At 45.0% G+C, this 13647-nt stretch overlaps 1 protein-coding gene across 1 annotated transcript in view; it reads left to right on the forward strand.

Annotated features, from left to right (window-relative positions):
* Positions 1 to 13647, forward strand: part of LOC114791881 (serine/threonine-protein phosphatase PP1-beta catalytic subunit) — a 16545-nt gene continuing 2898 nt past the window's right edge. Inside the window, exons 1-2 of the mRNA XM_028982847.1 lie at positions 1 to 152; positions 11904 to 12035. Coding sequence (XP_028838680.1) covers positions 101 to 152; positions 11904 to 12035 — 184 coding nt within the window. The 5' untranslated portion in view covers positions 1 to 100. The remainder of the gene's footprint in view (positions 153 to 11903; positions 12036 to 13647) is intronic.

The raw sequence follows: 13647 nt of genomic DNA on the forward strand, positions 1-13647 counted from the left end.
GGGAGGGCGGGAGTGTCGACGCCGCGCCGGGGGCGGAGGGGCGGCTCCGGGCGGAGGAGAGGAACAGCGGCGGCGGCGGCGGCGAGGAGCCACTACAGACATGGCGGAGGGAGAGCTGGACGTCGACTCGCTTATCTCCAGGCTGTTAGAGGGTGAGTTTCTTCATCCGAACGGAGCGCGGAACCGCGCCTCCTTCGACGCAGCCGTTTCGGTGCCGCCGTCACTGGCCGCGGAGGAACGGGGGATGAAATTGGCCTCTGTGCTGCAAAAAAGAAAAGAAAGAAAAGCCCCGCGAACCGAAGGGGGTTTACACGTCGGGTCCCCGTCACTAGTTCAGGACCCGGACTTCCCGCTCGGATAGACCCGCGGTCTACGTTCCCCGCGTCGTCGGGGCCACGCGAGTGGACGCGGAGTCGCTGACGGCGACAAAGTTGCGGCGACAACTCGGCTGTTATTGGGGGGGCCGACGGGCGACACCCCGCCTGTAGCGAGAGAACCCGCAGGCCCGGGGCCGAGACGTCCTCGTTTACGTCGCAGCACAAGTTTTTATAAGGAATTGCTGCGTGGAAACGACCGATTCGTGGCTCCCCGGGTTGGTCTGGGGCGATGACGTCAGCGAGGTATTTTTGTGGGAGAGACGGACAGAGACTGACACTTTCCCACCACGGTTTCGTACCATGGGCGTCGGACTGGAAATGTACTCATTTGTTAATGAATTATCATCCTGGGAATCCAGCTAAGAAAGCAGGATGCAGAACGTTTCCAGAACATTTTGGGGTTGCAGTGGAAATGTCTGCTTTAGGTGGGACTGCCCTGTCGCACAGCACTCAGGAAGTGGCTGGATGAGCTTGTCTCTCTCTCTAACACACACACAGTCGTAGAAAAGTTCTCCTTGCGCGCCTGCGATGTTCGGACTGGGGTTCTATTTGAAGCTCTGTTAGTACATATTTCACACCATGCATGCCGTGTCTCGAGCCGGTAAAGTAAAGACCACTTGTATACGGGTTTTGCAACGTATGTTGTTTCACATACATCAAATGTAGAAAATGTAAATAGAATCATTTGCGGTAGCAAACACATTATATCCGGTTTTGGTGGGAAGTGAACCGCGCTTGTGCTGCACATCTTGCAGCCATTGGTGAACATGTTTGGTCCAGCCAGGAGCAAGGAGAGTGATCGGAACTGGCCTCATGTAACCCTCGAAAGAGCCGGTGCTGCCATCAAGTCCTGGGCCAGGTTATGTTTTTTTTTTTTTTTTTTTTTTTTTTTTTTTTTGGCTGCATAGTTCGCAACGCTGAGCAACCTTGGCGGAAACTGGCCGGGCCAGACCTTAAGGTCTTCCAGATGTGCTCCATCCAGAGAGGAGCCCAACCAGCCTGGCCTTCGCGATGTTCTTTTCCGCTGGCAGCCTGAACGTTGTGCCACAGATTCCTCTCACCGCTTCCATCCTCCTGTTCGTCGTTTACGCAAAGCTGCCCCTGACATGCAGCATTTTGTCCTCCAAGACTGCAGTGTGTGGGACAGGAAGTCCTGACCACACTAATATCATTCCAGAGTTCGCTGTTTGGTATTTACAAGAAATGTTTCCTAAGAAACACACTATCGGACCTTGTCTTGCAACACAAAATATTGTATTAGTGTTCTATTTGCTGGGAAACTGCAGCGTTTTTTTTCATTGTGTCTTCACGTAATTCAAAATGTCTACCCTTCCTCCACAAGGTCTACCTGGAGTGTAAATCTGACCGGCTATGTTGGGTCCTGCTCATTAAATGTCAACAGTCACAGCTGTCACTGGCGGTAACGCAGCGGTCTGGTTCTCGTGGTGGCTGGAACCGGTCGGCTAGCGACCTCTCAGGCTTTTTTTTCCCCATGTTTTATAATATCTGTTGCCGTTTCACCACAGTGGGTTTAATACTACGGGCCAGCCGAGTGACCGGCGGGGTGAGTTGGAACACAAGGAGCCCTGCGGTGTAGCTGCCAAGGTGCCGAAGACACCTTCTTTTCCATATTCCCTATTCTGGTGTGTGTGTGTGTGAAGTCATTGCTGAGCAGCCTGAACTTTGTTCTCCTTCAACGCTGAACAAGTGTGGTGATTCATCATCAGAAATGCTCACGTCCATATGCTGTGCTGTATTTATATTAATATTAAACACTGTAATGCGTGAAGTATATGCAAATACGTTCTTCTGGTGGGACGGTGACAAGTAATTTCACAAAAGTAAAATCCCAGACTGTTACCAGACACTCTTAATTCTAGGGAAAGTCGGTCAGCCCTACCGGACGTTGGCATACAAAACCCTCTTAAGAAAATGGCTGCCTGTTCTTTATTAGCAGCCTACTGTGTGTGTGTGTGTGTGTGTGTGTGTGTGTGTGTGTTTTTTTTTTTTTCTTGTACCAAGAATTAGAGCAGCTAACTGGAACGTAGGTGGAGTTAACATGAATTCGTATGTCGGCGCTGTGGATGCGAAAGTGCTTTTAGGCCCATACGCTGAAAAGTGGCGGCTTTTTTTCCATTTATTTTCCTTCACCTCGTAATCCTGCTCGTTCTGGCTTTCGGTAAAGAGCTGTGTCCTCCGCTAACTCCTAATGGAGCAACAACAGCCCCTCTGTTTGTCACAGGTGGCCCTGCGCAGCCTTCCAAGCCCAAATGGCGCCACTGACAACCCTAAACTAAAGGACAGAGGGAGGGAGATGCAATCTCGGGTGTAGAATTTGGCCGTATTTTTTGGTAGTTGTTGGCGGCGATTGGTTTTTGTGAACCGTGTGTGTGTGTGTGTTTATTAGCGAAGAGTGACCCCGAGTGTTTATAAAAACACAAAGACCCTGCCTGTGTGCTGCGTCGTCACCTCCTGGCACCATTTGAGGCGCAAGGGTTCATGCAGGCTTTTCAGCTTGAGAGGCTTTTCAGTCGACCACTTGCTCATGCTCTCTCGCTTTCGGTGATGAAGCCTGCGTGTCATGGAGAAAGCAGACAAAACACGCCGGTGTATTAATTGTTTGTGTCGCGGTCTCATGTCCACTTTGCTGCCATAATCGGGAGAGACTGGGGCCAGTGCAGAAATGCCACAACGGGGCCAATGTTTTCCAAAGTGCCGGTCTGTGCGTGTGGTTTAGAGTTCTCGGTATAAAACCAGCTGAGCTCCTTTAACCTACGCTGGCCTGATGCCCACCTTTTTGAAAGGTCAGAAAATGGAATAGACCCTTTTGGTTTTTAAAGCACCAAAAAATACAGTCAGTCGCTCGCGGTTGGGCCTGGAAGAACAACAGAAAATCGATCGGACAATATCCTGTTCCTCTAATAGAGAGAAATAGAGAGATTTAATGACCGTCTTGTAGCGGTACCGTCCCCACACACTGCTCCCCGGACGTCTCTTTCACGGCTGCCCGCTGTTTATTAATGGCGACTGGTTGAATGCGAAGGACACATTTCATTCTGTGCAGTGCTGTGTATCACTTTCACCTGCCCTGCTGTACATCATGTTCCACAGAAACATTGTTATCTTGCGTTGTATTTTTTATTGTAGCATAGGTACCTAGGTGGGGTTGCTCAATTAATAAGACATTAATTGATTGTCACTGAGATTGGAACACAAATACCCTTTAGAATGTGCTGAAGTTGCGAAATGATGCTTGCGGTATGTATTGTGTTTCGCAAATATCATATCATTTTTTTTAAAGTACAAGCTGAAATCATTTTAACATAACGCATATTCAGAAACATTCATTGTTACTCAAACAGGATGGACAGCAGTTTTTGTGCAGTTTGAGTCTATAGCCTCTCCAGATATTAGGGTAACATAGCTGCCTCAAAATTAGTACGAAATCTATGTTGATGTGTAATTGGTACATTTGCATCATCCTCAATATGATGTTGCTCAAAAGAAGGCAAAGTGGCCTTGAGCTAAGAAGTAAAGTTAAACTAAAAAGGAGTAAAACCGTGTGATTTTAGGTATTAAAACAAGTCATTAATTCAATGTGTCTAAATGTGGCAAAGTAAAAAGTACAGCAAGTACAGGTCTGGAACAAGGCCTGAATGAAATTGTGATTATGCTTCATGATGATTACTTCGTTGTCTGCATTACCTGCAGGTTACTGTGGGTATGGAAAGTATTCAGAGATTGTCCTAAATATTGAGACCTTTTGCTCGGTATTTAGTAGATATAATACAGCCATGATCCTTTTTGGGAAAGATTCCCACACGTGGATTTGGGGATCAACTGCCATTTCTCCTTGCAGATCCTCTCCAGTTCTGGTGGGTAAACATTGGTGGACAGCCATTTTTAGCTCCAGAGGTGCTCAATTGGGTTTAAGGGCCATTCAAGAACAGACACAGAGTTGTTGTGAAGCTACTCATTTGTTATTTTAGCTGTGTGCTTAGGGTCATTGTCTTGATGGATGGTAAACCTTCGGCCCAGTCTGAGGTCCTGAGCACTCTGGAGAAGGTTTTCATTGTGGATAACTAGTCGTCCTGTCCACCCAAAACACCCCAACAGCATGATTCTGCAACCACCATGCTTCAGTGTTGGGACTGTATTGGACAGGTGATGAGAAGAGCCTGGTTTTCTCCACACAAACCGCTTATAATTAAGGCCAAAAAGTTCTATCTTGGTAAACCTTGGTCTCATCAGACCAGAGAATCTTAATTCTCTAATTCTTTGAGTCCTTAAGGAGTTTTTTTTTTTCCTCCCATATGTCTTGCACTGAGGAGAGGCTTCAATCAGGCCACTCTGCCATAAAGCCCCAAATGGTGGAGGGCTGCAGTGATTATTGACTTTCTACAACCTTCTCCCATCTCCCGACGGCATCTATGGAGCTCAGCCACAGTGATCCTTGCGTTCATCTTTCCCTCTCTCACCAAGGCTCTTCTCCCCAGATAGCTCAGTTATGTTGAACGACCAGCTCTAGTCGGGGTTCTGGTCCCTTTAAGGATTATGGAGGCTTCTTAGGAACCTTAAACACAGCAGAATTTCTTTTTGTAACCTTGGCCAGATCTGTACCTTGCCACAATTCTGTCTCTGAGCTCTTCAGACATTTCCTTTGACCTCATGATTCTCTTTTGCTCTGACATTCATTGTGAGCAGGAAGATCTTATATAGACAGCGGTGTGGATCTCCGAATCAAGTCCAATCAGTATAATCAAACACAACTGGTCTCAAATGAAGGTGTAAAACCATCTCAAGGATGATGAGAAGAAATGGACAGCACCTGAGTTAAATATATGAGTGTCACCACAAAGGGTCTGAATAGTTAGGACCATGTGATATATGAAATGTCAACAATTATGTGTTTTTCTGTCAGTATGGGGTGCTGTGTGTACACTGATGAGGAAAAAAATTAGCTTAAATTATTTTAGCAAATTGCTGCAATATAACAGTGAAAAATTTAAGGGGGTCTGATTACTTTCCGTACCCACTGCACATTACATGCTGACACCACCATGTTAACTTGGCCCTTGAAATGGTCAAAAAAAAAAAAAAAAAAGGAATAATTTGTATTGCAAGAGTATTTTACAGTATTGCACACCCCTGTAGTACTGTGGAAGCAAACTCATAATTGGAAGTTTGTGGGTTCAATACCTGATCTACCAAGGTTCCACGGAGGTCCCCATTGACTGTTTACCAGGCACCTTCTGGCTACCGCTCACTAAGAGTGATGGATTAAATGCAGAGGGTGTGTGCACCATGCTGTGCTTGCTGTGTATCACAATAAAAAAAAGCGTTAGAGAGCACTAAGGCAGGGACCTTTCAGGTAGTAACGACTGACTTTTCTTTGGTGTTAAGGCTTTAAAAACAGCAAGAAAATTGTTAAAGAATGACGCGCAGACTCCGATGGGCTGGGGGTTTGGGTGACATCAGCCAGCTTCAGTGGGAGCCTCCGCTGCCAGATGCCCTGATTGCAATGGTGGCTGCAGATGACAGGGGTGCCATTGTTGCTGTTGTGTTGTTGTGTACAAGAAACCTAAGCGCTGATAAGTCAGCCTGGTGAGTGCTTTCATATTCCCTTTCTCTCTCTCTCTCCCCCCCCTCCATCAGATGCTTGTGGCTTTGAGTCTCTGACTGCTCCCCTCTTTGGTCAGGAGTGACTACTTCCTCTTTCCTCTTGTCAAAACACTGCCCATAAAAGGCAAACTCCTTAAGTTTCCCAGAGCCATGATTCACCCAGCCCCTGCCTGTGGAAAACTTGGATCTGACCACCATCAACAAACCAAACAAGTTATAAAAATAGGATCCGTACTCCCAAAAAATAGATCCCTTATAAGTTTCTAAACTCAGTCAGTGAGCACAAACTCTGTCTTTTAACTGGTTTTGAAGTAATTACAGATGACCAATCTGACTGTAGTAGATGCAGTGATGAATTGAATTGGCCGGCTGAATGCATTGCACAGTGCATCGCACTGCCTTGCTGTAGATGGGATTGCTACACCCTAAACACTCACACACACTGTTCTGTTCTTTTCATTGCTCTGCTATAAAAAAAAAAAAGCACTTTAATTGATTTTGTCAACAGGGCCGTTTTGTGCGTGTGCAGTTTATGAGCACACTGCTTTTAAAAAGGATCTTTCTCCTCGCGACCTTGCGCTGGTTTGTCATAAATTCCGACGTGCAGTAACTGGTGGTCGTAACAGAGTGTCTTTTCTCCCCCCTCTCTTGTCTGCCCTCGGCATCTGTCCCAGGCGCTGGAGGTTTGTGCAAAGCGTGGGCTGGGTGGAATGCACAGAGTCCCAGAAATGGCACTCGACCCGGCCGGCCAGAGCTGAAGGACTGAGACACAGGGAGAGGCTACGATTCCATTTACTTCTGCTAAATAGCAGACCAATCAGATATAAGAGAGGAAAGTCAGGGAGGGGCGCTTCGAGGAGCTGCCAGCAAGATAGCGAGGCCTGAGGGAAGGATGAAGAGAGTGCACTACATCAGGGGTCACCTTACATCTTCCTCTGAACAAAGGGGCAGTGGTGGCCTAGTGGTTAAGGAAGCGGGCCCGGAATCCGAAGGTTGCCGGTTAGAATCCCGATCCGCCAAGGTGCCGCTGAGCAAAGCACCATCCCCACACACTGCTGACCTGATTGTTAAATACAGAGGACACATCGGCACCGTTTGCTGTGCTGCAGTGTTTCACAGTGACAATCAATTCACTTTCACATTTGGGAGTGTCATGTGCCTTTCTTTTATAAAACCTCTATTTCTTTTAGCCAGAGAATAGGCAGTTCTGTCCTGCTGTCCTCAACGCTCTGTGACACTGAAATCCCACTCTGATTGGAAGGCTCCCAAACCATTTTCAGGAAGGTTTGATGCCTTTCCAGGAGCTTGCACTGAGAGACCCATTACCTGGCATGTTGCCATGGCGACATGTCTGCACCTGGCTCTTCTTTGGAGACCGGGAGAGGGTAGATGTAGCTGGGTGGTGAGACACAGTGAACATTCACAACAGCATTCTGTCCCCATGTGGTGGCAAGAACTACAGGTTACAGGCAGTTTACATAGTGGAAGTTCTGCCGCTTTTCTGAGTTTGTGCAGCTGTGTATGCTTAACGTGTGTGTGCACGCACGCAGGACAGATGTTGCGTTGCCAGGCAACAGATGAGCTCCACCTTTGTCACCGTTGCAAGGCGATCTGCTTCCAACGTGCTGTTGATACTCTCCCTAATCGGAACCTCTTCCCCCCTGTCAGCTGATCGTGCGCTTCTCCGTCATCGACCTGGTGCATGTGGAGGCAAGAAGCTGTCCAGCCGAGTTCAGCCACCAGCCTGCTCTGGTTTCATCCCCTGGAGAGCAACGTGAGCCTCCAGGAGCTTCAGGGACCCTGTATGCACAAACAAGACCCTGGAGGCACTTTTAAAGATTCTCTGACAGGAATATTTGCTTTTATATCAGTCTCAGTGGTCCCCTTATACTGTAACTGATATCTCTTTCCGAAATTCTGTCACATTTTAGCAAGATTTCCTCAGGACGCTCCATTTCAGTGTTTATAGCTGTAAATGCTAATGAAGAGTAGAGAGGCGGGACAAGGAGGGGAGCGGCCTATACAAGTTTCGGGGACATTTGCATCAACAACACCATTCACCAACCGCTATGTGTGGCTCAGACAGGAAGTCATGTCTGCATTTTTCCATAAAAATATAATTAACCGACCGATTCTTCAAAGTCTCGCATGACTTGGCTAAAAAAAAAAATACATTTGTGCTCAGTTTTACATCCAATTGGCAAGCAAATGCAATGCTTTGCATGTTTGGAAACCGTGACGGTCGTTGGAGAGAATTTTTTTAGAGGAGGGGTGGGAAATTCTCCAGGTGGAAACAGTATTAGAAAGGGAAGATAACCTTTCCCCTTATGACAACATAAGGGGAGACATCCCAGATCCGACCGTCTGAGGTGCTGCTCTCTGAATGGTGAAGCAGAATGGCCAAAGCACTCTTTACACACATCACTATTTTTAGCCACTGCAGGACAGCAGACAGAATAAGGGATCCTGTATTTATGTTAAATAATCTCACAACGTGAAATTTTCATGTCATGGGACCTTTTAATACTCGCCATGTGCAGGGCTGTCCCAATTCATTATACTGGTAATTATATAAAGTCATTATTTTTATGATAGACTAATCATTTGGTGGTAAGATAACATAATATTATATTCGTGAACTTATCACCAAACGGTGTAATTGTAGTTATGACAAATCTGCTCCGGTCATAGTGTAGAGCTGTAGTACTCCAGCACAGCACTGCAGCGTAAACAAGAGGCCGTGCTGACCTTGCAGTCGCAGGATGGCCGGTGTCGGGTTCATCAGTCAAGCCTGCATGCCAGGCTGGTGCTGTGGTGAGATTTCTGCTCCCTTTTTGCGCTCGACACACGGCTGCATTGTGTGGGTTGTTTTCCCGCATCTTGCTTTTATTGCCATCTGCAGCATTAAATGCGGAGACGCTGAGTACATGGATTTTATCGTTACTTTTAATCAAGCATTTGAAATGTCATCTGTGAAGTCGTTACGGAGCAGAATTGATATTTAAGTGCTGGCTGCTCTTCCTCCATTGGGGCCTGTTGGATGGCTCACATCCTTCTGTATTTGAGGGTATTCAACATGTTTATTTTGTCTTTTGAGTGCAATTGTGACTGGTTATGGGGCCATTTTACTCAGAGTATGAATTAAGTACCATCACAATGTAAAAATGATATCATCTCTCATTCTGGCGTTTAGCTTATTCAAGGGCCAGTGGTATGAATGAAATGTCTTTCACTGATTAACAAATAGTTCTGTAATGAACACATACTCTAAAGTGCTATATCTTGTTTTTTTTGTTTTTTTTTAATGGGTTAAGTAATATAAAATCAATGATTAATAAATAATGTTGTAAAAATGTTGTAGATGTTGCAGAGTTTATGTCAGATCTTTGTTATTTGATTTGATCCAAACCATCGGATTGTTATAACTGTTTGTGACTGGCCAGTGTTTAATTAGAAGTCACTACCCTGCACGGTTTATATTTTTGAAACTAGATATTTCAATTTGAGCTGCTGCTTTGAAGTCACATGCTCGACGGGCGTGTGTTTAGGGGTGGCTGCTTTTGATGACCTGTCGCAGGGTTATTTGGTGCAGGCTTGACTGGAGGCCAGCAGCAGGGCGAGTGATTCCAGGCCACATCTCACTTACTGCACATGCCGGCCTCGCACTGGGACGCCAACTCTTTACCCCTCGACCGAATTCCGCCGCAGAACAACACAAGGCTGGATGTGTGGCAAAAATGTGAAACATTTGACTCCTTTCAGATTTCACGACTATGTGGTTGCATTAAAATTTTATTTTTATTTATAAGACCAGGGAAAGGGTACTTTTATAAGCGTCTGGAGTTTTAAAACCTTATACCACAAGAATGTGCTTATTAGGTTGTGCTTTGTACTTTCCAGGAGACAACTGGTTGTTCTCAATCTTTGTGGGATTTAGTTTACTTGCTTATGCACGTGCGTTTAAAATATGTGGAATAATGGGTAAAAACAATCAATTCCATAAATATGTCAAAAGATGCTGAGCAGAATTTGGGAAACGGGAATGTGGCCTCCAGATGTTTTTCAGCTATGGCAGAGCTTGTTGAGCTCTTTCACATTTATTAATGTCCTTAAAATAACATTATTATTTACAAAAAAAAAATAATGGGTTGAGGCTTTTACACGTGTTCAGCTTTTAGTCTGTGTTAGGAAGATGAAAATGTCCACAAAGAGCCAATCAGAGGTAATGCCTGGGAATAGCACCGAATAATGTGAAGGCTGTGAAGACTATAATTAAGACATGTGAAAAAAAAAAAAAGGCTTTTTTGTATTTTTATAATTCATGTTGTTGAAATCCATGCTGCATGTTTTTGTATTATGTAATGGTGTATTATTGCATGTTTAAACCATGGATTGTGCAGCCAGACTGCATGATGGCATTTCAGTGCAGTGGGAAATGGAGAAGTGATTTTTTTTATCCTGGTCACAGGTAATAGCATCGCATAAACCACATTTCCATTTATTTGCACGGGAAGAGGATGTCCAGTGTTCTCTAATTCTGATTTAATGTTCAAAAGAACTAATTACCTAACAGTCATTACCCAGTGTGTATCAAATACAAATGAAACGTATATTTTTCCATGTTATTATAATGGTTTATTTCAGTTTGCATCATTTAACACCAATTAATATATTAATTAGCAACAAGTGCAGCTTTTACCGAGTTTGCTGGCATATGCTTTAGCCGGATAATACATTTCTTTACATTTACATTTACAGCATTTATCAGACGTCCTTATCCAGAGCGACTTACAATCAGTAGTTACAGGGACAGTCTCCCTGGAGCAACTTAGGGTTAAGTGTCTTGCTCAGGGACACAATGGTAGTAAGTGGGATTTGAACCTGGGTCTTCTGGTTCATAGGCGAGTGTGTTACCCACTAGGCTACTACCACCCTTTACTGACTTGTTGCTGTTTATTTATTGTAGTCATTAATTTAGGCAGCCAAAGCGATTCTGCTGTAATTCTTAGATAGATTTGACGTTCAATCCGTACATTTTACACTGTTAATGGACTGTCCCATTTAAATGAATATAATAACGGATAAGTGCAGACCGCATTTACAGTGTTCACCTCTGCGTGTGGAGTGGCCCAGAAGGAGAGGAGAATGCCGCGGCCAGGAAGATCTGTCAACACGCCATCAAGTCAAGGGTGGTAGTAGCCTAGTGGGTAACACACTCGCCTATGAACCAGAAGACCCGGGTTCGAATCCCACTTACTACCATTGTGTCCCTGAGCAAGACACTTAACCCTGAGTTGCTCCAGGGAGACTGTCCCTGTAACTACTGATTGTAAGTCGCTCTGGATAAGGGCGTCTGATAAATGCTGTAAATGTAAATGCTGTAAATGTAAAAAAGTCAAGGCACTCATTCAGTCTGTCGGGCTATTTCTGGAGCTGCTGCTGTTGACAAAATCCGGCCCTGAAATTGACCAGATTACATGTAAAAGCCTTGCCCGCGCCGTGGCCCTTTGCAGCCGCTTTTATTTCCCTGTTGGGAGAACATACCTGGGTAAACATGGGTGGGGGTGTAGAATGAGGCTTTCTGCTCTGCACTTTATATGGTAGCATAACCAGGCCCGACATGCTGGCCCGTTCCGGCCTCCGGTCAGAGGACTGTGTCCTAAACAACGCAGTACAGGGGAGCTCTGCAAAAAGGTTGTTGCTAGGCAAAATGGACAGATTTACACAGCAGTCCAGCTTATCAGATCAAGATTTTTGGAGACTGTGGAACTCATCGTTTCTAACTGAAGGATGAAGGTCCCACAAGTGAGAGTTACATCCTCAAGGTGAAGACGCAGTAAAATGGAATTTACATCCCTGTCCCTAATTACCTCTCTTGCCCTTTTCCTGCCCCCCCCCTGTCAGTGCGAGGATGCCGTCCAGGGAAGATCGTGCAGATGACGGAGGCGGAGGTGAGGGGTCTCTGCATCAAGTCCAGAGAGATCTTCCTCAGCCAGCCCATCCTGCTGGAACTGGAGGCTCCGCTCAAGATCTGTGGTGAGTGTTAATCCGAGCCACCCAAACCAGAACTGTGCCCTCCGGGGAAATAATGGGCCTTTTTGCTTTCCATGGTTCCTTAGGATTTGGCCAATTTAGGCCTAGAGCTGGAGGAAATTAATTAATTTGAGTTGGAATTAAACAGAATGTAGTGGTTTGAAAAAATACCTTACTCTGAGGTGCTGTTTTTGAGCTCTGTGGTAATACAATAAATAAATAATAAATAAATAGATTATAATATAATTCTGAGAAAGGCTTTCTACCCTGCACTTTAAAATATCAGTGTCAGTGGATTTTAGGAATGTTCATGTACGCGTCGCCAGCTACTTACCTGTGATGTGGAAGGTGAAAAATAATGAATGTGTTTGAGCGTGCAGGTTTAACCGGTGAATGTAGCCGTAACATTGGCATTTTTGAAGCGTAATGTTCGCCCACGCCCAGCCCTGGGTTGAGAGGAAACCTGTTAGCTCTAGTAAAGGTACTGCATGTACAAAGCGCAGCAATAGTTTGTACATGAGATCATGAGTTTCTTCTGACTGCTTTACTACTGCCCCAGCCCTACTGCTCATTCTACAATAAGTGAACATTGTATTGTTCACATTTAGACTGCCTGTTACCTCCTGAATAAAATGGAATGACACATATTTCTCCTTCAGCAACATTTTATGTAACTAAACAATTGTGGATTCAACAATGGATTCAAAAACTCTTGGCATGAGTATCACATTGCACCAACAGGAAGGCTCCTTTTGACATAACTTTATTAGACAGTAAGTTGGCATTGTTTTCATATTCAGGGTGTACACAATGCCTTGCCGTCAACCATGACCCATGCATGTGCAGAAATTTGAATTTTATTAATGAACTTTTATCAATGACTGACTGGTAATGTACAAATCCAGCAGGATTAGCATAGCGACTAAGGAAGTGAATTAATGACCCACAAAATCACAGGTTCTAATCGACCAACCAGCACGCTGCTCTCCCACAGGCAGGTGAAATACAGAGGAGATCATAATACAGAGGAGATCATACTGTGTGCTGTGTTTTTTTTTTTTTTTTTTCTCTGACTGATCATCACCAAATTGATATTTGTAATGTGAACGTAGAGTAATGAAACAGACAGAACCCCTTTTTACTGAATTTCATTTGGCTCCTTAAGGACATAGCACAGACGCTTCAGCCCACTGACGTGGCTGCAGCCACAGCTCTTTTCTCTCTGTGTGTTCATCAGCTGCAGGTATGGCAGATTCTCATTTTTCGAGTAGGCAACACTGAGTACCTGGAGGGACAAGTTTCACTGCTGCATCAGCGTTCAGTCACAAAGAGAAAATCCCTATCTTTTGTCAGGAATATGTATGCGTTCACCAATCAGCCTTAACATTATTACACATAAAATGGGCCTTTCTTCACAATTGAAGAAAGTGTCCTGGTCTGATTCATCAAGTTTTATTTCACATCATGTGGATGGCTGGGTGCTCATGACAGTTGCCTGGGGAAGACATGACTGGGAAACCTTGAGTCTTGCGTTCCTGCGGTGGTTTCTTTACCACGTGTCATGCATAAACCTTTTTTATTTTATTTTTGGATCAAGTACACCCCTTCATGCAAA

The sequence above is a fragment of the Denticeps clupeoides genome, chromosome 1, assembly GCF_900700375.1.
Source record: "Denticeps clupeoides chromosome 1, fDenClu1.1, whole genome shotgun sequence".
Taxonomy (NCBI): Eukaryota; Metazoa; Chordata; class Actinopteri; order Clupeiformes; family Denticipitidae; genus Denticeps; species Denticeps clupeoides.